Source organism: Acinonyx jubatus, chromosome B2 (genome assembly GCF_027475565.1).
Source record: "Acinonyx jubatus isolate Ajub_Pintada_27869175 chromosome B2, VMU_Ajub_asm_v1.0, whole genome shotgun sequence".
Classification (NCBI taxonomy): domain Eukaryota; kingdom Metazoa; phylum Chordata; class Mammalia; order Carnivora; family Felidae; genus Acinonyx; species Acinonyx jubatus.
Window position 1 is genome coordinate 99,966,772 of NC_069385.1, and position 23,385 is coordinate 99,990,156.

Here is a 23,385-nt window from a genome sequence, read left to right on the forward strand (position 1 = left end):
GGGTTATAATTTGCTGACTCCTGATTTAGATGATAAAAATACCCAAACTTAAAATGTACCTTGGCAATTACCCTTGTCTCTCATTTTTCTCTCCAGGCAGAAGACTGATCTTTGAAAATATGTATTTGGGAGATAGTCACGTTCTGTTGAATACCTTGTGCTGGTGCTGCCATCGAAAAATCTGGTTACACTCCGGGGAGGCCTGCTGCCTCTGCAGGACTGCACCGCCTCGGCCCTGAGATGAGTGTCCGGCCTGAGCGGGCACACCATGAATAGATACACAACGATCAAGCAACTTGGGGATGGAACCTATGGTTCCGTCCTACTGGGACGAAGCATTGAGTCTGGGGAGCTGATTGCTATTAAAAAGTAAGTTTTATTCTTCACTTGCATCAATTCATCCTCAACTATACATTGTCAACATCGTTTTAACTCCACCTTCTGCATTTCTCATTGCAAATTTTCTAAAGGTGCGTGGATGGGAGGCATGGAGGAAAGTCTTAGACATTGATTTCTGTGGGCTCAATGACTGTTGGCCCTGGAATGCTCATGTCAGAGGTCTTAAACACATTCCTACTTTAGATTTGCATATGATGTGAGTACTTTTCCAGAGTGTCTTATATTGTGACATAGTAATGAGCAGGGTACGAAATATTTTATTGGAAAGGAAACTGAAACCCTGAGAAGGACTTAATTTGGATCATTTACACAGGTAGCAGTCTGGGGACTACTGTCTTCACCTCCCCACCCTACTTGCCTTTTGCAATCTGAGTCCAGTCTCACTGTCTTAGTTATCTGTTGCTGCATAACAATTTATCCCAAGGATTCATGGTTTAAAACTATACACATTTATTATCTCACAGTTTCTGTGAGTCAGGAGTCTTAGCATGGTTTAGGTGAGTTCTTTAGAGTCTCTCATGAAGCTGCAATCAAGGTGTTGGCCAGTGCTGGGGTCTTATCTGAAGGCTGGGCTGAGAATGGATCCACTTCTAGGCTTACTCACTCACGTGATTATGGGCAGCATTCAATACCTACTGGGTGGTTGCACCGAGGGCCTCAGTTCCCTGCTGGCTATTGGCTAGAGGCTGTTCTCTGTCCTTTACCATGTGGGCCTCCCCAGAGAGCAGCTTACACCATGATACCTTGCTTCAAGGCATGGGGGCCACAAAGGCAATGAGAGAGGCTTCTACCAAGATGGGAGTTACATCTTTTTGCTTTTGTAAACTAATCACAGAAGTGACACCCTCTCACAGATTGCTGATTCCATTGGTTAGAAGCAAGTCATTAAAGGAGAGGTGTTATGCAAGGCTCTGAATACCAGGAGGTGGGAGGCTTCGGGGACCATTTTAAGGCCTTCCTGCTACACCCATCTCTATATCCAGTCACTTTCTCAACATCTCCATTTTGGATACCTGCAGACACGTCAGACTCGTTATATCCCAAACTGAGCTTATATCCAACGTTTTCCCTCTCTCGCCCCAAACCTGTTTCTCCGTCAGTGTTTCCTATCTTGATAAATGACACTGCCATCCCCTCAAAACCTGCATGTCCTCCTGACTTCCCTCCATAGGCCCAGCATTGGCCGTCTAGACCCATAGATTCCAACTACCATATATTTATCTGATCCACCTACTTCTCTGTATTCTCCCTGCTAACCTCCCATTCAACCCATTATCATTTACCACCTCTGCCACTAGAGGAATTTCCCCTGTAGGGATCCTGGCTTCCATTCTACCCCCTCTCTATTCCAGTCTGAAAGAATTACTTTAAACACATGAATCTAATTGTCTAAAACCATTTGTGCCAAACGCTGTGTCCCCTCTGCCCCGTCAAGTTGCCTTGTCCTACCTGAATTCAGCATGCTATGTGTACAGTTCTGTGCCTACTACCAGCACCCCCTCCCCAAGTGCACTTGAGAGACTCTCAACCAGGGCACCTTCCACACAGGTCTTTAGAAGGTCCCCAGCAGGACTGAGCCCCAGTTGCCCACCTTGGTATCAGCTCAGTAACGCACCCTTTAGTGGGTTTCCCACCCCTCCGTTCCCAGTTTCTCGGTTCCTTGCCCTGGCTTTCTGGAATCTTGTCCCAAATAAACTACCTGCACCCAAGTCCTTGCCTCAGGCTCTGCTTTCAGAGGAACCCAAACTACAGCAGTTTGCAGTATCTTCCTATCAATTTTAGGATCAAGCTCCCGGTTTTTAATGGGACCTAAAACTTGCCGTTATCACTTGGCCACTGCCTGATTTCTTCAGCCTTCTCTCCTGTCACTACCCCACTGTCGATTTTGTTCTAGCCACTCTGGCCTTTCAGCTTCTTGAACTCACCAAATATCTTTCTGCCCCAGTCTTCACATGATATTCCCTACCTCCCACCTTCATAGGCCAATTGATCCTTCAGGTCTTAATTGAAACATCACCTCATCCCACAAGTGCTTCCTGATACACCAGGCTAAATTAGGTCACTTTGGGGTTCACTCTCACCATGCCCTGTGCCTTTCCTTCCTAGCACTCAGCACAGAAAGTGATTAAATGCCTGCCTTCCCACTGCAATGTCAGTTCCATGAGGGATGCCCCTCTCATTGTATCTCCAGTGCAGACAAAGCCCCTGCCACGTGGTTGGGGGCTAAATAATATTTGGGGCATGAACAAAGGAACTGGTTACTCTGCTAGCAGACGGTATGACGCTGGGGACAGAGTATGAGAGTGAGGTGGAGAGATGGAAGTTGGTCTCTTATTGGCCAACAGTGAGACCTTGGGAAAAATGACATGACTTTTCTGTTTCTTCGTTTCCTCACTTGCCCCATCTATTTCCTGGGGCTGCTGGAAGAGCCAAAGGAGACCATGTGATTGTAGTGCAGTGAAAGATATAACCTTGAAACTTGGATTTCTGGTTGGCCCATAGAGTTCTCTCTCTCTCCCCTCAGGCTGTAGGCCGAGGTTGGCAAACTTTTTCTGTACACGGCTATGCAGTAAATATTTCAGGCTTTGTAGGCCATATGGTCTCTATCACAACTCAGTTCTGCTATCGTGTAAAAGCAGCCATAGGCTATGTATAAATGAATGAGTGTGGTTGTATTCCAATAAAACTCTTTATGGAAGCTGAAATTTGAATTTCATAAAATTATTACCTATCATGAGATCTTCTTTTTCTTCTGATTTTTTTTCCCCTCCCATTTAAAAATATGATAAATTGAGGCACCTGGGTGGCTCAGTTGGTTGGGCGACTGACTTCGGCTCAGGTCACGATCTCACGGTTCGTGGGTTCGAGCCCCACAGAGGGCTCTTTGCTGACAGCTCAGAGCCTGGAGCCTGCTTCCGATTCTGTGTCTCCCTCTCTCTGCACCTCCCCTGCTCATGCTCTGTCTCTCTCTGGCTCTCAAAAAATAAATAAATTTTAATAAAAAAAAATTTTTTTAATAAAAATACGATAAATCATTCTTAGCTCACAGGCTGCATGAAAACAGATGGTGGGGTGCAGTTGGCTCATGGGCCATCATTTGCCAACCCTTATACCAGAGGGTCTACAACTGTGTTGTCCAACAGGGTGGCAAGTAACCAAATGGCATTTAAATTTAAATTTTATTAAAAATGAAGTTCCTATATTGTGCTAGCCATATTCCACTACACAGTACCCATATGTGTCTAGTCCAGTGGCTACCATACTGGATAGTACAGAGCATTCCCATCAGTACAGAAAGTTCTATTGGAGAGCTCTAGTATAGATCAAATAAGCCTGAGGGATTTGCCTCCAGGGCAAGGTTAGCCAATTAGTGATAGAACAAGACAGCAGGCGAAGCCTCCTTGGACTGCACTGTACCATCCCTTTGGGGCAGCTTTGTGATGTGGCATCAATCGCACTGCCAGATTGTCAAATAGAATGCTGTTTTGGATAGTGTAATATTTGGTAGAAATTGAAACCAACTCTAAGCACTATTCACTGGATTTAGAATGGAAACATTTTTGAACAAGAAAGTTTAGCCTGTTACTGGGAATAAGCATGCTATTTGTTTCTTTGTTCTCTTCTAGAATGAAAAGAAAGTTTTATTCCTGGGAGGAATGCATGAACCTTCGGGAGGTTAAGGTATTTATTAATACACCAGGGGATAATTTATGTATGGTTGATTAAAATAGCTTTATACATGCTTAGATTTGTGATTGATTGGAGTTAGTCATGCTGTTTGAATTGTTTCATTGATGCCAACAAAAGGGGGCAAATGACAACATTATACAGCTAATAGCTCAAGGGAGAAGGTTGCCATGCCATTATATTGGTGAATATACTTTTTTAAACTTTGGTATTAGATAAACCACGGATTTATTTTGATCTCACTAGTTTCCCACTAATGTCCTTTTTCTTTCAAATTGTGATGAAACACACATATGTAAAATGTACCCTATTACCAGTTTGTAAGTGTACATTTGCTGGTATCACATACGTTCATACTGCTATGCAGCCTTCACCTCCAGGCACCTATAAAACTCCCTTCATCTTGTAAACCTGAAACTCTACCTACAAAACAGTAACTCCTCGTGACCAATCCCCCAACCCTTGGCAACTGCCATTCTACTCTCTGTCTCTATGACTTTGACCACTCTGGGTACCTCATGTAAGTGGAATCATTACAGCATTTTTCTTTTTGTGACTGGCTTATTTCACTTAGCATAAAGTCTTCAAGATTCTTCAAGGTTCATGTCTTAGTGTGTGTCAGAATTTCCTTCCTTTTTAAGGCAAAATCATATTCCACTGTAGGTACAGACCACATTTTGTTTATCCATTCATCCGTTGGTGGACACTTGGGTTGCTCCCCACCTTCTGGCTATTGTGAATCATCCCATTTCTTTTATTTTTTTTTAAGTTTGTCTGTTTTGAGAGAGAGAGAGAGAGAGAGAGAGAGAGAGAGAGAATCTCAAGCAGGCTCCAAACTCAGCACGGATCCTGACATCGGACTCAATCCCACGACCATGAGATCATGACATGAGCCGAAATCAAGAGCCTGCTGCCTAACCGACTGAGCCACCCAAGTGCCCCTGGACCTTCCCATTTCTTTAAGCTCTTCCTTTCCACTGGCTCCTTCTCTTCAGCCTATAAATAAATATACGTGCCTGCCATTCTCCCTAATCAGCCTCAGCCTTCTCTCTCTGGGAGCTTCCACCCCTTCCCTTTCCTTCCACCCCTTCCCTTCTCCCTTTGCCATCATTTCCCCACCTGCCATGGACTGTCCATGTAATTGAATCAGGCATTTGCCCCTGCACCTCTACTGAAGCTGCTGTCCTAAAAGTCACCTGTTGCCAAATCCAGTTCATTTTTTCAGACATTTTTATGCCTGTGGTGTTGGATGCTGTCCTCTCCCAGGACTGTGTAACTCTGCTTTTGTCCAGCTGTCCCACCTCTTTCTTGCCTCAGCAAGTGCTCCGTGGTTCACCCTTTAAATAGTGATGATTTCTGGGGCGCCTGGGTGGCGCAGTCGGTTAAGCGTCCGACTTCAGCCAGGTCACGATCTCGCGGTCTGTGAGTTCGAGCCCCGCGTCAGGCTCTGGGCTGATGGCTCGGAGCCTGGAGCCTGTTTCCGATTCTGTGTCTCCCTTTCTCTCTGCCCCTCCCCCGTTCATGCTCTGTCTCTCTCTGTCCCAAAAATAAATAAAAAACGTTGAAAAAAAAAATTTAAATAGTGATGATTTCTTACATTCCATCCTTAGCAATTTTCTTCTTTGCTCTGAACCTCCTCCTGAGTAATTTCATATCTTTGCCTTGCTTCAGTGGTCTCACCAAATCTCTTATCCTGTGTACGCATTAGACCAGGGGTTGATGAGTGGCCACGTCCTGTTCCTGTAAATACAATTTCATTGGAACACAGCCATGCCCACTTGTTTCTGTAGTGCCTACGGCTGATTTCACGCTTTGATGGCAAGGTTGAGTAGTTGCAGCAGGGACTACATAGCCTCGAAAGCCTAAAATATTTATTCTCAGTCCCTTTAAGAAAAGCTTGCTGACACCTGTTTCAGGCCCATATATCCAGCTGCTTAGTGGACATCAGTGCCTAAATTTTCTAGAATGTCTGCTTCCCCAGTCGTCCTGTTTTTCCCCTCTTCTGTTAATTATCATTTACTCCTTCACCCACAAACTGCAGCTCATTGCAGGTGCCTGTGTGACCTCACTCCCTCCATATCTCACCCCTCCTGTGTGCTGCTCCCAGAAAGATCTCCATTACATTCAGCTGTTCACACACTACGTACCGTTTACTGAGAAGCTATTATGAGCCAGGAAGCACCTTAGGTGCTTTACATGCACTGTCTTATTTTATCGTCACAACTACCCCATGAGGAAAATTTTAGTATCTTGAGTTTGCTGCTGAGAATAGCTCAGGCCCAGAGACTCAGTAACTTGGCTTGAGGTAAATACAACTCTAAGCCACAGAGCTTTGTTTCAAACCCACATTTGTTAGCTTCAGTGGGTGTATACCTGGCATCCAAACAGTGCCTTCCCTGCCCACTTCCCCAGTTGAAGTCTTCTGGGCGAGCCTCCTTCAGAACCTAACTGGGGTAGTTCTCATCCCTCAGGCATAGCCGACTTCCCCTCCACTCCCACGCCCATACCTAAGAAGGGCTTCTTTCAGGACTCACTCTTTCTCTTCCACTGACTTCTTTATCTGGATGCTACTCTTCCTTCAAGTCACATTTCAGATGACATACTCACTGACCACTCAGGGTTTGCTGATTACTCCTTCTTGAAATGTTTCTGATGTTCCTTGTCTCTGTCATTCTCTTGACCCTAAGAAGATCTCCCTTATTCTGTTTTATGGATTTTGTACTTGTGTCCTCTCTTCCCTATTAGGCTGTTTGCCTCATCTAGGCAAGGACTGTGTCTTCTGCCCCAGGGTACCTTTGGGGAGCAATACATTGCAGTTTTGTTAATAGTTAAGAACCGTCACCCAAATGGGGATAAATAATCTCTATTAGGACTGCTGACCTGGGTTTAATTTGCTATTTCTGCTTCTCTGCTCTAATTGTCCTGCCTTTTCCTCTCCTTATAAACTCTTCCTGGGCCAAAATAAGATGCCTTCTATCTGTAAAATGAGTCACATGAAATTCCCCCCACACAATTAATCCCTTTTATATTAAACTAATGTAGATAGACTTTAACTTGCCCGTGATCCTTGCTCAGAAAAAAACTGCAAGGGGCACCGGGGTGGCTCAGTCGGTTAAGTGTCTGACTCTTGGTTTCGGCTCAGGTCATAATCTCACAGTTCGTGGGCTTGAACCCTGCATTGGGCTCTATGCTGACAGCATGGAGCCTGCTCAGGATTCTCTCATTCTCCCTGTCTCTCTGCCCCTCCTCCACTCGACCTCTCAAGCTCTCTTTCTCTCTCAAAATAAACATTAAAAGAAGAAGAAGAAGAAACAAACAAACAAACAAGAACTGCTAGCCCTTCTTAGACTTCTTAGCCAGCAATTTGTGCTCAAAACATACATCAGGCCAAGCATGGAAGGTACCCTACTCCTTGCCTAGAATCCCCTTCTCGAAAAGCTTAAAAACCTACTTCATTTTCCCCTGAATTAATTTGCCCCATTCATTCTGCTTATCCACTGGGCATCTCAGCCATTGCAGTGATGCGTTTTAAGCAAATAGGTAGAAAAGAAGGCCACAGGGTGAATACTTACAAGCCAAGCAATGTTTGTGCTTGTTACTTTTGGAGAACCTGGAAGCCAACTTAACTGAAACAGGTAATCAGCCACGTTGGGTGATTCTAGAAGGATCTGTGCTTTGGTTGAGGATTTCCTGCCAGAGGGGCTCCTTGGTGGGAGCTTGTCTTTCAGGGAAGAACCTCCTGCAGAGTTTTATTTTGTTCTCATTCACTGGCCACATTTCCTCTCCCTTCCCAGCTGCTTGAAGTTACTCTATCATATTATAGCACTCCCAAGCTCTGATTCTTTGGGTGCGTTATTACTGTCTTTCTAGATTTGGATATTCGCAGGGGCACCTGGGTGACTCAGTCGGTTGAGCGTCCAACTTTGGCTCAGGTCATGATCTCGCGATTTGTGAGTTTGAGCCCCCCATCGGGCTCTGTGCTGACAGCTCAGAGCCTGGAGCCTGCATCAGATTCTGTGTCTCCCTCTCTCTCTGCTGGACCCCTATTCACGCTATGTCAAACATAAGGAGGGCTTTACAGTGTATTCTTATTGGAGTCACTTCTGTGAGGAAAAGCCTTTTGGAATTGAACAGCTCATCCCACTGTCCAGCAGCCCTTTGAGGCTCCCTTGAAGGAGACTGTCAATCAGGTTCTGACCATCTGGTGAGCAAACCAGCAGTTTCTCTAGCTGTCGTACATGAACAGGGTTGCTGCTCACAAATACAAAAGTGTACTCTTTCCCCATCAACAAAATTAATAATGCAAACAGAAAATAGTTTACGCGTGGCTGTACTCACATGGATGTGCCAGGAACAGGAAAACTGCATGTGCGCCAAGATGAAGAATCAGGTCACGCCCCGTTTTCTGAGCCACCCTCTTGTTTCTCATCCCCTGCCTGACGTTTTCGCCTTTGCTGTTCTTAGAAGCGGAGCTATTTCTCCCATCTCACTTCAGGGTCTTTGCAGTGAGATTTCTCCTCCTCCTTTCTCCTTTAAAACTCACATCGTAAGGAGCGCTGTGTGCCTCATGGACACACATGAGTCAGAGGGAAATGGAGAGCCTTGGGCTATGAGCCTCTTGTCTATTTGAACAATTTCCTGCCCAAAGGGTCTGCAGACTGTTGGCTGGTCATCTCAGCTCAGAGCAGCTGCCTTCTCTAATACGAACAACCAAAGCTTCAGCTTCCAGTTGGTTCCCTTCTGGCCATTTTCATGGCATGAATTCCATCATCTCGAGGGACTGCACCTAGACTAGTTCTGGCCCCTTGCCTGGCGCAGGATGCAGCCAGAAATACCAGTAATAATCAAGCGCTTACTTTCTAGTCAGCTAATCAAAACAGTTTTCTACGTAAAGTTCTTATTGACTTCAGAGAAATACCGTTTGTTAAATTGTCAATAAAATAGGAATTGCGGCATTTCTGAGGTTCTGGAATTAGATGTTTCTTCCTAAGTATATGTGGGATTACTTTTCTTTCTCAACAGCAGATTTCCTCCAATTTTTTGTGTTTTCCCCCTTGCCTTTCAGTCTTTAAAGAAGCTCAACCACGCCAATGTTGTAAAATTGAAAGAAGTTATCAGGGAAAATGATCATCTTTATTTTATCTTCGAGTACATGAAGGAAAATCTTTACCAGCTCATTAAAGAAAGGTACAGTCTGGTCATCATGACTTTAGAAATAAATATTGCAAAGTGGATGGGTTTTCTTTTTGCTTTTGTTTGTTGCAGTCGTGCTACTTAGGCTTCACTGTTTAAAGCTGCCCGTTAGATGAGGGGCCCAACCCACATTCCTGCTTTGGAGGCCTCATGATAGCATCACAGAAGCTACTTTCAATGCAGCCGTTTTCGTGTTTCGGTGGGTTATTCACGCAGAGAAGCTCAGATTGAACAGGTCCTCTGCAGCCCTCGTTCCCACAAGGAAACATGGGCAGAACAATTACAGGTCAGGGTGTGACAGCTTTGTTTGAGACCTCCACTGAAAACTTGTAGGTTGACTGCACTTCCTTTCTTGCTATAGTGCTCAGGGGCTTATGTGTTGGGAAGAGGACACTAATAAAAAACTCACCTGCTATGGTCATTTTTAACTCTGAAAGTGAACCATGTAGAACCCTGGGGGTATATTTTTCTAGTGGCAAGTGAGTGCCGTTCACAGCTTCTCTGCGTGGATTCGGTGAACAAATGCCATCCTCATTGTCACTAGCAACACTGAAGCTGTAAGGTTTGCCCAACCAAGGGAATATGGCAGGATCCACTATGTTTCGTAAGGACTTTATCTGGAAGACCTCAGATTGTCCCCATTAAAATTTTTGAAGTTTTGTTTTATATTATGAAGAGAGAAGATTTTTATATGATAGATTGGAGGGATTTGGGGGGGGGGTGGTTACTATGATTTTTAATCTTCTTTGTAACATAACTGAATATACTAATTACCAATATACCAATACACCAGTGTTTACAAGGCAGCCATCTTGTGTGGACAAATGGTTGTTTCTCTTTGGTCTTTATTATCAGAGGATCTGGTCAGATTAGTGTCTGAACAAATGTTTTCTTAAAATCTTACTATATAACCAAAAGAACATGAACACAGGGTATTCAGATTCATATGTAAATCTAGACTTACGACTTTTTTCCTCCTCTGCCCCATACAGAAATAAGTTGTTTCCTGAATCTGCTATAAGGAATATCATGTATCAGATATTACAAGGACTTGCATTTATTCACAAACACGGTAGGTGATTTGGAGTACTGTGTTTTTTAATAGCAGTGAAATGTCATCAGGTAGAAGATACAGGAAGCATCAGGGCCTTTTGTAATGGACTCCCAGAAAAGGCTGAAAGAGTTGAGAGGCTGACAGTGGGTTTTGGAATACATTATCTTTCATAACTTGATTTCTGAATTTCTCTCATTATTTATCATGTCTGTGTGTTCTTATTCTTTAGGCTTTAACATTAAGCTTGTCATAGATCTAAAATTTATTCCTGCTCATTATCTGGTGTATTAATGAGAAACCTAAGATTAGAATTCAGAGAAATTTCACGTGTTATGTTTAATCTGCTGCTTTGCTGTGGTTTCTCATTTTCCTAATATATTTCAGTTTGTTCAAAAGCATTAAAAAATGGTCTAACAAAATTTATTCAACACAGGAAAATAAAATCAATTAAAAATGAGCAAAGAAAGACAAAGACAAAACAAGGTATAGATATAGCTGGGGGGAGCGGGGGAGTTAATCCGCGAAATGCATGTCAGCAAGTTCTGATTAGTAAAAGAAGCAGGCTACAGATTTAATTCTGAGCATTCTGAGCAAAATGGGAAACATGACCAACTGCATCCCACATAGTTACCCACTCCCCCTGCCCCAATCCGGTAAAAACAGTCCAGTTGCCCAAGAGAAGCGGAACTGTTCTTAGAACTAAGACCAGAGAGGTTTCTCTCGTGGATCCTTATAGACATGACAGTATGTAATATGACTTCATGGCAAAAATGAAGTGACAAGTTACATAGAGCAGTTTCATGTTGTATCCCTCTTTCTAGGCCAGTTACATCACCTGATCAGAGAAAGCAGTTCTAATGGGGCCCAGTATGATTCATTGTAGGGATGGTCTGGATAGTTCAAGGAGAGATTTAGAATATCTAGAGGAATGGATGGCCACATACCCTTCAGGAAATTCTCCAATAAATACTATTGTTCTTGGTTGAGCTTTTGAAAGGTATTGAGTAGCAATGACTTTGAGGCTATATTTTCTAGCAAATACCTGGGGTGTTACTACATCTCTGCCACTAACTGGACGCAGACCCACCTTCTTATACACACAGAGCCATGGGATGGATGTGTCCATTGGTGTAGCCAAGAGTTCTGTAGGGGGTCATCTGAAGTCACTTTAACTTTATAGACAGATGCGCCAAGCGTTTGATCTTGCGTAGGCAGAAAGCCATTCACCCCCAGCCTAAGGATATTGTTGCCATTGCAAATATTGCGCCAGCAGATGAGTTTCATTACCCAATAAGGAACCTGGGTGGAAGCCCTTTGATAATACAGTTGGTACAGATTTGACACAAATTGGCAGTGAGTAGAAAAGACATTGTGTCACAGCTGGTGGCATAGGTCACCTGGGATCCTTCCCAGCCTCCCTCTTCCCCTCTAAGTAGTCCTTTGGTTAGAGACTAAATGAAACACACAGAGAGGCTATCTGTGCAAATCCATGTCAGCCTTGGCACATACTGAATAATCGAGTAATATGCAAGACTGAGTCCACTTGTGAACCAATTCCAGTAAAAAGTTTTTAGTAAAAGGTCAGCCTCCACAGGCTCACCAAAAGACTGAGACCTAATCATAGGACCCCAGAGCTTCTTCATTCTCCTCAAACCTCACCAAGACATTAATAAAGGCCCATTTAGAGCACTTCCATCTACCCAGCACAACATGTCTGGCTCTGAAGAAAAAAACAGAAGGCATACTAAAAGGCAAAAAATTAAGGTTGAAGAGACAGGCAAGCATCAGAACCAGTCTCAGTATGACAGTGTTGTTGAAACTGTCAGACCAGGAATTTAAAACACCTATGATTAAAATACTCAGGGCTCTAATGGATAGAGTAGACAGCATGCAAGAACACAAAGGCAATTTGAGCAGAGAGATGGAAATTCTTAGAAAGGATTTAAAAAATGCTAGAGATCTAACACATTGTAATAGAAATGAAGAATGTCATTGATGGGCTTATTGGTAGACTGGATACAGATGAGGAAAAGAATCTCTGAGCTTGAGGCTATCTCAGTAAACACCTCCAAAACTGAAAAACAAGGAGAAAAAATATGGGGGAAAAAAAACCCAGAACAGAATACTCAAGACCTGTGGGGCAACTACATAGGTGAAACATACATGTAATGGGAATACCAGAAGGAGAAGAGAGAAAAGAATGGAACAAATATTTGAAACAATAATGACTGAGAATTTCCCACACAATGTTATAGGTTAATTATAATTGATAATGCTTGGATGGACCCAAGGACATCATGTGCAAATGAAACAAGTCAGAGAAAGACAAATACAGCATGATATCACTTATGTGTGAAATCTAAAAAAGCCAAATTTACAGAGACAGAGAATAGAATGGTAGTTAACAGGGGCTGGGGGGTAGGGAGAGTAGGGAGATGTTGGTCAAAAAGTACAAACTTTCAGTTAGAAGATGAATAAGGATATAATGTATGGTGTTGTGATTATAACTAATAATACTGTGTTATATACTTGAAAGTTGCTAAGAGAGTAAACCTTAAATATTCTTACTACAATAGAGAAATAATTATGTGTGTGTGGCAGGGGGGAAGGTCAGCCTGATATGCTGGCATTGATAGAACCTTCAGTTACCAGGATTCATGAAGGATGGCATGAATTTGCAAAACATGAAAAACTTCTGGTATGGTGTCTGAGGGACAAATAGGGGGAGAAGGGTAACTTACTAGGTTTAAGAGCCTGGGAAAAGGATATGATGAGAGATCAAAGTTCTTACTTTGGTTTTTACTATAAATTAGATTCTCAAAAGAGAAAGGTCAACCAGAATGTTTTCACACAGGGACAGTCATAGCATCTGAGTTACTGGGCTGTTTGCTCAGTACTGGAAACTGAGAAGTGGACCTAAAAGAAAGTTAATATTCATTAGCTTTCCCTTCTTTCCCTTTCGGTTGCTTTTCATGAGATTCAGGTATTTGTTGCCAGAAAGAACTTGTAGCCTGCTACCTGGGTCTCTATCTAATCCCATCAAATGAACACACACTCACACATGCACATATCCACACCCACAAATGCCCATGAATGTGTGCACATGCAATACATATTTGTATCCTGTAATTTAGCATCCAGATACTATTGTGACACAACAGCTCTTTGAAGCTCTGCACTCTCAGTTTCTCTCACACTCCTTGGACACTTGGATTGCGTATGAAGACAGAGCAAGGGAAGGCTCAGTTCATGCAGAAAGTCAGAATACCTTTGCTCTTAGCACCACTGCTGCTACCAAATATTCTTGTGGACACTTCTCCCCAGCTGTTGAGTGCCAGTTCTAGTTTGAGCTTAATAACATTTCATCTGTCACCTTCCTTATTTCCTTGCCAACTTCTTAGTTAGAAAGGACAGATGGTAGCTATTCCTTCCAAAGAAGAAGAAACTGAGGTTCAGAGAGGTTTGAAGCCCTGTCAAAGACTCCACTGCAACAAAGCAGGGAGGAGATTAGCTCAGATATCTGTGCCCATTTGCCATGCTCCACTAGAAAAACCCATCTTCTCTCAAGGAAAACAAAGGAATAAGAGGTGAAAAAAATAGCAATAATAATTATAGGTAGGATGGATATTAATTTTACAGGTCTGATTTCATTTTTATTGATACATGATTTTCAGAAACCGTATAATGGTTTTTATGTGGTATTGACTTGACTCTGGTTAAGTGCACATGTAACTCCGTAGTATCTATCCCTTTCCTCCAGTAATGGGAAAAAAAAAAATCATCTAAATCAGCTGTAAGATTTGTCTTGTTAGCTTGTTCTCACTGTGAGAAGGTGCATTCTGCCCCTAGAGAGTAGACTCCTTTGAGAGGGGAGAAGAGCGCTGCAGGTAGTTGCTATGGCCATAGTTCATGTCACTGAGTACTTCCCCCCCCACCCCGCCCCAGGGAATGAAAACATGACTCCACTTGGTACTGATTGAGCAATGCCAAAGCATATGTACTTTGTCAGAATTAAATAATTAATGCAAGCCTTGCTTCATCCTTGACCTGCCCTTACAAATGTCCAGCTCACACTTACCTGTGCAAGCAATCAAGAATGCCTTAGCTAGCTTGGACGACAGTGTTTTGCCCTAAGAAGTGGTTCTCTGCTTCTGTGTTTCACTACTGCCTTGCATTGCATGACCTTGAGTCAGCCCTTGGCCTTTCTGTGTGTTGCTGTCCTAATGGCCTTCTTGAGGAAAACATTGTAGGTGTAAATCAGTAATATCTGTGAAGCTACAGCTTCCACAGCAGGAAGGCGCACTGCATAAATTCAGATTGCTTAGGTATTCACTGGTTATTTCCATATATTCATATCAGGTTCATCATTAACAGAATGTGGCGGAGGAGAGAAAGCCTTCTTTGTGGCTGGATGTTTTCCCTTGCCCAAGGGTTGTTAATGAAAAGTAAGCACAACACAGTTTCTGCCAGGATGAAAGGGAAAAATCCCTCTTTTATTTGACTGAAATTAAATCGAAGGTCTGTTCCTGTCTTCTGGAAGCCAAGCAGTTTTGAACAGGAAGATTCTTATCTTGATAGCACTTGGCCTTTGCATGATGTCTGAATGACCCAGCTGTAAGCATTTCCATTGTGAATCAGAAGCCCAGAGGAAGAAGTGGGCTTATTGTTGCAAGCTCCAGTGCACACATCAGCAGAACACGTACCTGGCTAAGAACTGGATCAGAGCTTAGCACTAGCTCCTCACAGGTGAAGTGCATGACTAGCTTCATAAGCCTTCATTCTTCTGTGCAAAAAATGCAGCTGTGTCTGCCCACCCCCCTGTTGGGGGGTAAAATGAAAGGATTCATACTACTAATAATGACAAGGTCTTGCAAGGTGCCAGCATGCCAAGCACAGCTCTATGAGCTTTGCAAAATTAACGAATCTGGTCCTGCAAAACAAGCCCTTAAGGTAGAGGCTATTTTTTCCTATTTTACAGATTAGGAAAATGAGGCACAGAGAGCCTAAGTGATCTGCCAGACAGTGAACAGAATTGGGATTTGAAACTGGGCAACCCGATTGGTCTCCACACTTAACCACTATGCTGTATTGCCTCTCATATGTAAATTATAATGTTTTGTCAAAATAGAGATGAATAATAAATGTACATGACACGAGGGTCTTATAATTTTAGTTACCAAGGAACAGAGCTCATCGGTATAAGGCTAATAATAGCTAATTTAGTAATGGAAAGAACAGGAGGCTAGGTCTTCTACAGATATATTCACAAATGCTTTCTAGTTATAAAAGGCTTATACTCAAATACAGTCTAACAAACAGCATATGTCAGCTGACAAATACAGTTTTCATTAGTCATTTTTAAAAGTCTGTTTGCAGTTAATTTTTTTCCTAGCCGTTGTTCCTCTGATTGTTTTGGGCCTGAAGTATGATCTATAGAACGTGAAGCCGCTTAGACAGATACACGGGGGACCAGAATCTTCATGCTCCTCATTTTATTAGTGCATCTGTTCTAGTAGGATTAAAGAGGAGTTAGCAGTGAGGGACCAGATAAAGCTTGACTGATGGGAGGAGGTAGTTAGTGCTCACAGGAACATGACCTATAGTGGAAGCAAGGTACAAGGTCCAGAGTGCAAGAGGTTAGGTGTATCCCGGTACAAGTCGATGTAATGGGATGAACTGAGCAAGGATAAGGTGCAACTTTGTTGAGGTGGGTGTTACATGTGGGTGCAGAGGGAGCTTGCCATGGGGCTTGGAGGTTGGAGGACAAATGACTCACTATAAGGGAAATGCCACATAAGTTTGGAAATAATAATTTCACCCAAATAGAGGAGAAACGAGGAGTCTAAGAAGAGAAACAGCCACAAACCAAGATTTAACTGTGTGGATTGAGAGGGACAGAGTAGAGCAGAGTAGTACATTAGCTCTAGTGCATTCTTATAAGATTGTGAATAATTAACCACCGCCCCACCTTCACCAGCTCCGGTGACTCACTTCTTCCATCTGTTCAGTAAGAAAATGATGTTTGTTATTTCTTTTTTTCACTGGTGTGTTTTTAAGGCTCTGAGTGTTTAGGAAGAGAGGACCCACAGTTCATATATTTTCAGGGTGACATAAGTCTTCCTGCGTGCACTGACGAAAGGTCACTCTCTGATAACTGCTTGTGCCTTTGCACATTCTTAAGCCGGTTCCAAGATGGGAGCATACAATCAGGCCTTCTGGGAGCTGGAGCGTGCTCTGAGGAACAGAGGGTCCGAACACGATGACTCAGTTAATGCTGAGTCTTAGAAACTGCCCACTCTAGTGTGCGTTAGCAATCTTTATTTTAATTTGTCTGTTAATAAGCCATCCAAACTTATCCGCATCAAAAATTGTTTTTGGGGCGTCTGGGTGACTCAGTTAAGCGTCTGACTTTGGCTCAGGTCATGACTTAACAGTTCGTGGGTTTGAGCCCCGCATCAGGCTCTGTGCCGCCAGCTCAGAGCCTGGAGCCTTCTTCAGATTCTGTGTCTCTCTCTCTTTCTGCCCCTCCCCTGCTTGCACTCTCTCTCTCTCAAAAATAAATAAACATTTAAAAAAATTGTTTTCTTCCATTTTAAAGGCCATCCTTGACAAATACTGCATTACCCTTTGAGTATACTGATAGCCTCAAGTTTGGTTCTTACTATAAATTAGGTTTAACTTACTATTACTTTGGTTAGGATACTTAAGGAATTGGTGTGAAGAAGGCCATAAGGCATACATTGGTATAATGGCAGGATAAAGAATGAAGCAATGGAATATATACATGTATTTTTTTTCTTCCCATACAAACAAGGCACATATGCATATGCATACACATATGCAAATAGCCAACTCCCTGTGCCTATCTCTGGTCTAACCCAGGTAGGACTCCTTTGATCTTCTCTATGCCTTGGATAATGGAAAACAGAAGCAGTCGTTTGGTGCAAAAGAGGTACTTCCTCTTCTCACTTGTGGCCCTCTTGAATATATATGATCCCTTCTGCACTTTCAGCCTCTTCTGTGTGCTCTGTACTTATATTTATTTTGTGCATCTTAGCCATTTGCCTGCAGATGCATCATTATGCCATAATACCATCCATTTGGAGTGTGACCTGATACCAAGCTCTGGTGTCTTTACCAGGTGAACAGAGAGGAGTGTCTTTTGATTAAAAAACACTGTTGCTTTCCATAGTGCATGACATCTAGTGCATGTTCAAGTATGACTACATCACAGTTACCCTCCCCTTCCTCTAGAGCAGAGAGGGTTTTGGGGAAATAGCCTTGACTCGTAGATTTAGTTCTGCTGGAACTCCCCCCATGCTGAGGACTTCCTGCTCTGAGCCCTCAATGTCTCCCACACTACTTCAGGGTCACTGCTCTTCTCAGTTCTCAGTTGCTATCTTGTGAGACTTCCTGCCTCCTAGTCTTCCCTCTGTTGTCCCTGTCTACTTGACCAAGATAGATTTGTCTCCGTTAAGCTCCTTCATGTTCCCTACAAACCTACTGAAGTCCTTTGTTCTGTCAATAATATGAAACCATCATGCTCCTGCCACAGTGCTAGGCATTCAGAAGAAATAGATCTGTAGCCTCTACCCTTAAAGTGCTCCATCTAATTATAGAGAGATAGTCAATATACTTGAAAATGGTAGAGTCTGCTCAAGCTCAGAAGGGAGAGCCTGTCATGTCCACCAGGGCAAGAACTATGCCCATTGAAGTTGCTTCTGAATCCACAGAGCCTCACATAGTACCTGGGCTGGAGTGGGCCCTCAGTGAATATTTATTGGTAGGATGAATGAGTGAAGAAGGCTAGCATAGTTTGAATAGCTTCCTGGAAGAAGGGAAACTCAAAACAGGTCTCAAAGGATGGCAAAGATTGGGATTGACACAGATAAAAAGGAACAAGGGTACAACATTGTTAATGGGAATAGACGCGGTGAACCTGAAGGAAATGAGGGATTTTATGTGATTGGAACACACTTTACACATACTGGTGATAAGTATTAGAAAAGAAGTCTATCTCTGTAGGTAGACTGAAAGGAGTTCAAGCTTCTTAAATAACTTAAAGGAGTCATGGATGCTTGTGTGTGTGTGTGTGTGTGTGTGTGTGTGTGTGTGTGTGTGTGTGAGTGACAAGGGAAAGACAGTGTTTAAATTATCAGGAAGTGTAGTAATCCAGAGAAGCTGGGGTGAGAAAGGCCTACCAGAAAGTGGCAGTGTAGGGATGGATGAGGAAAGCAAAGATTTAGGAGGAAGGAATATAAAAGGGCAGGAGGGGTCAGATGGAGATATTTGGGTGAGAAACAGAACATATTTCCATGGCTGTTTGGGAAGGATCCAATATAACTACAAGAAACCGGGATATCTTATCGAAAGGTTTGGGAAGGAGAGATGATTTGGGAGAGGAGAAAAGTGGTTTGGAACAGGTTAATGGGGGGAGACAGTGACATACCCTGTTGGAGACGCAGGTCCAGAGAAGGGTAGGAAAGACACATCAGAGATGTAGATCTGAGCGTTTTCAGCATAGAGGTTGTCAAGGAATAGTGTGGCTCTTCCGTGCTGGCTGGTGATTACTCCCATAATGTGCTAGTTGGGATCCACCTTTCACAACATTGATAATGACAGCACAGGACAAATAACACCATCAGCAGCATTCACGGAGTTGTATTTCCAGTTTTTGTGTTCCAGTGAGATTTAGAGTCACATAGAATGATGTCTCTGTCAATGATGCTCTGTACAAGTGGAAGGTTTTAGGTTTTCAGAGGCATTTATTCAGAGGCATTTATCACCGATCAGTGGGTGTTGGAGTGCAACAGTTGGAGGTTCGCGTGTTGAATGACCTGCACACACCCCCAAAACTCTGCTGCAACTGAGACAGGATTCCCATTTGATGAGCTGTCTTTGCCTTTCACAATGTATGCTGCAGATACACCTTTTCTCCTTCATTAGGCAAATAATAAGCATTTAACACTTAAACATTTGTTGCAACACACCAGAATCTCAGATATGAGTAGGTCATATTCTCAGATCTCTTGTTCCTTAATCAAAAATTGCATTTGTGGTTTTCTTGTGACATAAACTCTCAGAACTCGTAGACTTTTGTCTTTTGAAACGGTTTTAATCTCAAATTCTTTCTGGCTGACTTGGCCAGGGTAGGCATGATTTTTTTTTTCCTTGAGTGACAATTTCTTTTTGCAAAGTTCTCTCAGCCCACAACTGAGTTTTGATCATTTAAAACCTGTTTTCTCTCTTGGAAAAAAAAAAAAGAAATTATGAAGATCAGCTTTTGAACTGTTTTACATTTTGAATTCATCAGTGGGAAATGAAAGAAGTCCTGTGCATAGAGCCTTCAGTGTCATTCCAGGCTACTTTTCAAGTTACAGCTATTACAAAAAGAGAAATACAGCTGCAAAGAGCAATGTGGGAGCAAACGTGCGTTTGGATTCCTTCTCCACTCTCTCCACAGGCTTCTTTCATAGGGACTTAAAGCCTGAGAACCTCCTCTGCATGGGCCCAGAACTTGTGAAAATTGCAGACTTCGGGTTGGCCCGAGAGATCCGATCAAGACCCCCATACACAGACTATGTATCCACCAGATGGTAAATACTCTTTCCTCAAAATTATTTAATTGCACTTCTTTAAAAATATACCATTATAGGGCGCCTGGGTGGCTCATTTGGTTAAGCGTCAGACCTTGTTTGGCTCAGGTCATGATTTCACAGTTTGTGAGTTCAAGCCCCATGTCAGGCTTTGCAATGACAGCTCAGAGCCTGGAGCCTGCCTCAGATTCTGTGTCTCCCTCTCTCTCTGCCCCTCCCCTGCTCATTCTCTCTCTCTCCCTCTCTCCCTCTCTCTCTCTCAAAAATAAAAAATAAAACATTTTTTAAAAGTTTAAAAAATATATACTATTATGCTGAGGATAATTTGAATGTCACAAATATTAAATCTTCACTAACAAAAACAGTACAATTTGAAACACATATTTGTAGGTATATTGGTGTTGTACCAGGTTTAAAAGCTTGTGCTGTAAATAATTCCCCCTGATATAAATAATATTTTATATATAGCCCTCACTAAAGACTATTTCCTAGAAGAGTTGTGTAGAAGATTCTCCAAAGACCTGTCCGAAAAAAGCAGCTAATTGCTATTGTTAAAACTTTCAGACCCCAAGAATTTAAGCAGCTGGCCATGACCAAGAAGTGGCCTACAGACAAGTTTTATGTTATCTCTTCTCTCTTCCTCACTTTTACTGTTTCTTAAGGATGCTGTACAGAAGAGTCATGGAGAGAAATGCTCAGTGAAAATACCATGAAACAGAGAAGCCCTAGTATATGACAGCATCCACAGCAGCCACCAAGTCTTCCTGAGTCCACCTACCACACTGAGCTAGACAGAAATTAGAAACAAGGTCGGGGCGCCTGGGTGGCTCAGTCTGTTAAGTGTCCAACTTCAGTTCAGGTCATGATCGCTCGGTTCCTGAGTTGGAGCCCCACATCGGGCTCTGCACTGAGAATGCAGAGCCTGCTTGGAATTCTCGCTCTCTCATCTTTCTCCGCCCCTCCCCTGCTTGCACTGTCTCTCTCAAAATAAATAAATAAAGACTTAAAAAAGGAAATATAGAATGCTTTTCACTGAGAATTGATTGTAGTGTGTCATCGAACTTCTGACCTGGAGAAGCAATAACCAGCAGTTCCTTTGTCCCTCCAGGTACAGGGCTCCAGAAGTGCTCCTGAGGTCTACCAACTACAGCTCCCCCATTGACATCTGGGCAGTGGGCTGCATCATGGCAGAAGTGTACACCCTCAGGCCACTCTTCCCTGGGGCCAGTGAAATTGACACCATCTTCAAAATTTGCCAACTGTTGGGGACACCAAAAAAGGTAATGCTAGGGATCAAAGGCCTGTTGGCTAAAGCCAGCAGCTTTTCCTGCTCCTTCTCCTGCACCCAGGAGAGCTCTGGCCCCGTGGATCACCTGCTGGTCTTGCAGTCTTTCCCTCCACCTCAGTGATCCTTCCCCGCCCTTGTTTGCAGAAGCAGCTGCCTCCCTCCCTCCTGCTCTTCAGTGTATGTGTTATGGTTCCCTCTGCTCTTCTCTCCGCCATCTCTTATCATCATGGCTACGACTCCTGCATCCGTTCTGAAGTCTCCTGAGTGAAATCCCTCCTTTTAACTGCATTCACGTATTTACCCGACTGTGAGATTTCCTCCCGCCTTCGCCGTCACCTTGGACTCAACACATCGGACACAGATTGTGTTTTGCCTACTCCCGGCTATCTTCCTTCCCCCATTGCCCGTTTGTGCCCGCGGTCCCACGTAATCCCAGCACCCCGGCCTTCGGTCTGAGTTTCTCTCTCTCTCTCTCTTACACTCCTCTTCCCCTCATGCAAGCAGCCGCCGCACCATGCCCAGCTCTCACCTGGGAGCCCCACTACCGCCAGCGCAGGCCAGCCGTGACTGCCCCACGGCCTGTGTTTGGGGCATCTTCGCCGCAAACCCTGCCCCCAGTTTATCTTGCAGCTAGATTCTCCTAGCTAAACGTCAGCTCTGGTCCCGGCCTCCCTGCTAAAAATATCTGCTGAGTCCCCACCTCACAGCCTTCTTCACTCTTATGGCCTCTCTCCCATGTGGTACCTGCGCCCTCCGGGCTCTGCTCCTGTGGCGCCCCACTTCCGAGCTCTGCGCAGGCGCACTCTGCACACGGGAATGAATGTCTCACCTGACCTAATTTCACTCTTTTTTCCAGGCCCCTCAGTAACTTACGTCCTCTCTGCTGCTGTAGTCTCCTCTCCATTTCAGCTGTATTCCATGTTGTAATATCATTGTCTGTGTACATCTCTGTGCCCTGGACCATAGGCTTACCCAGGGCTAGGCTTTGCCTTGTGTTTATTTTCCCAGGTCCTAGCACCATTACTGGTACAAACCAGACCCTCAAAAATTTTTTGATCGTTTGAATGAATCTTTAGTGCCACGTCTTCAAGATTTCCAGAGACTCCTGCTAGAATCTCTCCCTTTTCTGGATGCCTGTACCTCGCTTGTGACCGTGATCACTTTTTTCTCTGAATTATTGTGTTTTTAAATAAATGTTTCATGTTCTCTTTTTGGACAGTGGCATCCTTAAGGGCAGGATTTATATTGGATTATTTTTGGATACCCAACAAGGGCTAAGCATGTAGTAAGCACCCAGTAACTATCTAAGTGAATAAATCATATAATCTAGCCTTAGGGCCACTTTACCTTACAAAAAATAAAAGCAATTATACCAGAATGTGTTTTCTAAAATAGTAGAGTGTTTGAACTAGAAGGGACCTTGAAGATTATTTGTTCATCACTTTCTGTCATATCCTCCAAAATTTAGTGTCCCATGGGAATGATGCATGATGCAGTGGAGACCTTTAGACTGAGTGAAACAGCTTTTTTTATTATTGGACTTCTTAGCATATTTATTTTGAATCCTCAAGATTGGGATATTGTAATATGTAGGGTATCACAAATTTATTTAATTGGAGACAAGGTGTTTTGTTTTATTATCCCACCCCCCCCCCTTGCAAAATTTCTCATTAGCAGTTTCTAAAACCTCTGTTTCATGGAACACAATTAGGAAAATACTAATTTGAACCATCTCGTGTTAAGGTTATAAAACAAGTTGGTGGCAAATTCAGTGTCTTCTCCACTGTTGCCCAGACTTCATGTTCTTTGTAGTCTCTCCATTAGCATCCCCCTGGGTTTCATCACACACAGTGCCGCACTGTATGAACATGATAATGATATGATTGCTTTTCCATTATGGCTACGTGTACCGGAATGTAAACTATCACAACACATCAGCTAAGCAACATTTTCTTTCTCTTCCTTGTTTCAGACCGACTGGCCTGAAGGCTACCAACTTTCAAGTGCAATGAACTTCCGCTGGCCCCAGTGCGTACCCAATAACTTAAAGACCCTGATTCCAAATGCTAGCAGTGAAGCCATTCAACTCCTGAGAGACATGCTTCAGTGGGATCCCAAGAAACGGCCAACAGCTAGTCAGGTTTTCTTCCATTTCCTTGTTTGATGCA

The 23,385-nt window shown here is 43.3% G+C and overlaps 1 protein-coding gene across 3 annotated transcripts in view; it reads left to right on the forward strand.

Moving 5' to 3' along the window:
• Positions 1-231: 231 nt before the first annotated feature.
• Positions 232-23,385, forward strand: part of CILK1 (ciliogenesis associated kinase 1) — a 37,055-nt gene continuing 13,901 nt past the window's right edge. For all 3 annotated transcript variants that reach the window (XR_008298561.1, XM_027057567.2, XM_053222690.1), the window contains exons 1-7: positions 232-369; positions 4,026-4,080; positions 9,152-9,273; positions 10,272-10,351; positions 19,797-19,929; positions 21,038-21,209; positions 23,190-23,357. Coding sequence is in view for 2 of the 3 variants with exons in the window: in XM_027057567.2 (XP_026913368.2) it covers positions 269-369; positions 4,026-4,080; positions 9,152-9,273; positions 10,272-10,351; positions 19,797-19,929; positions 21,038-21,209; positions 23,190-23,357 (831 nt within the window). In the remaining variant the exon portion in view is untranslated. The remainder of the gene's footprint in view (positions 370-4,025; positions 4,081-9,151; positions 9,274-10,271; positions 10,352-19,796; positions 19,930-21,037; positions 21,210-23,189; positions 23,358-23,385) is intronic.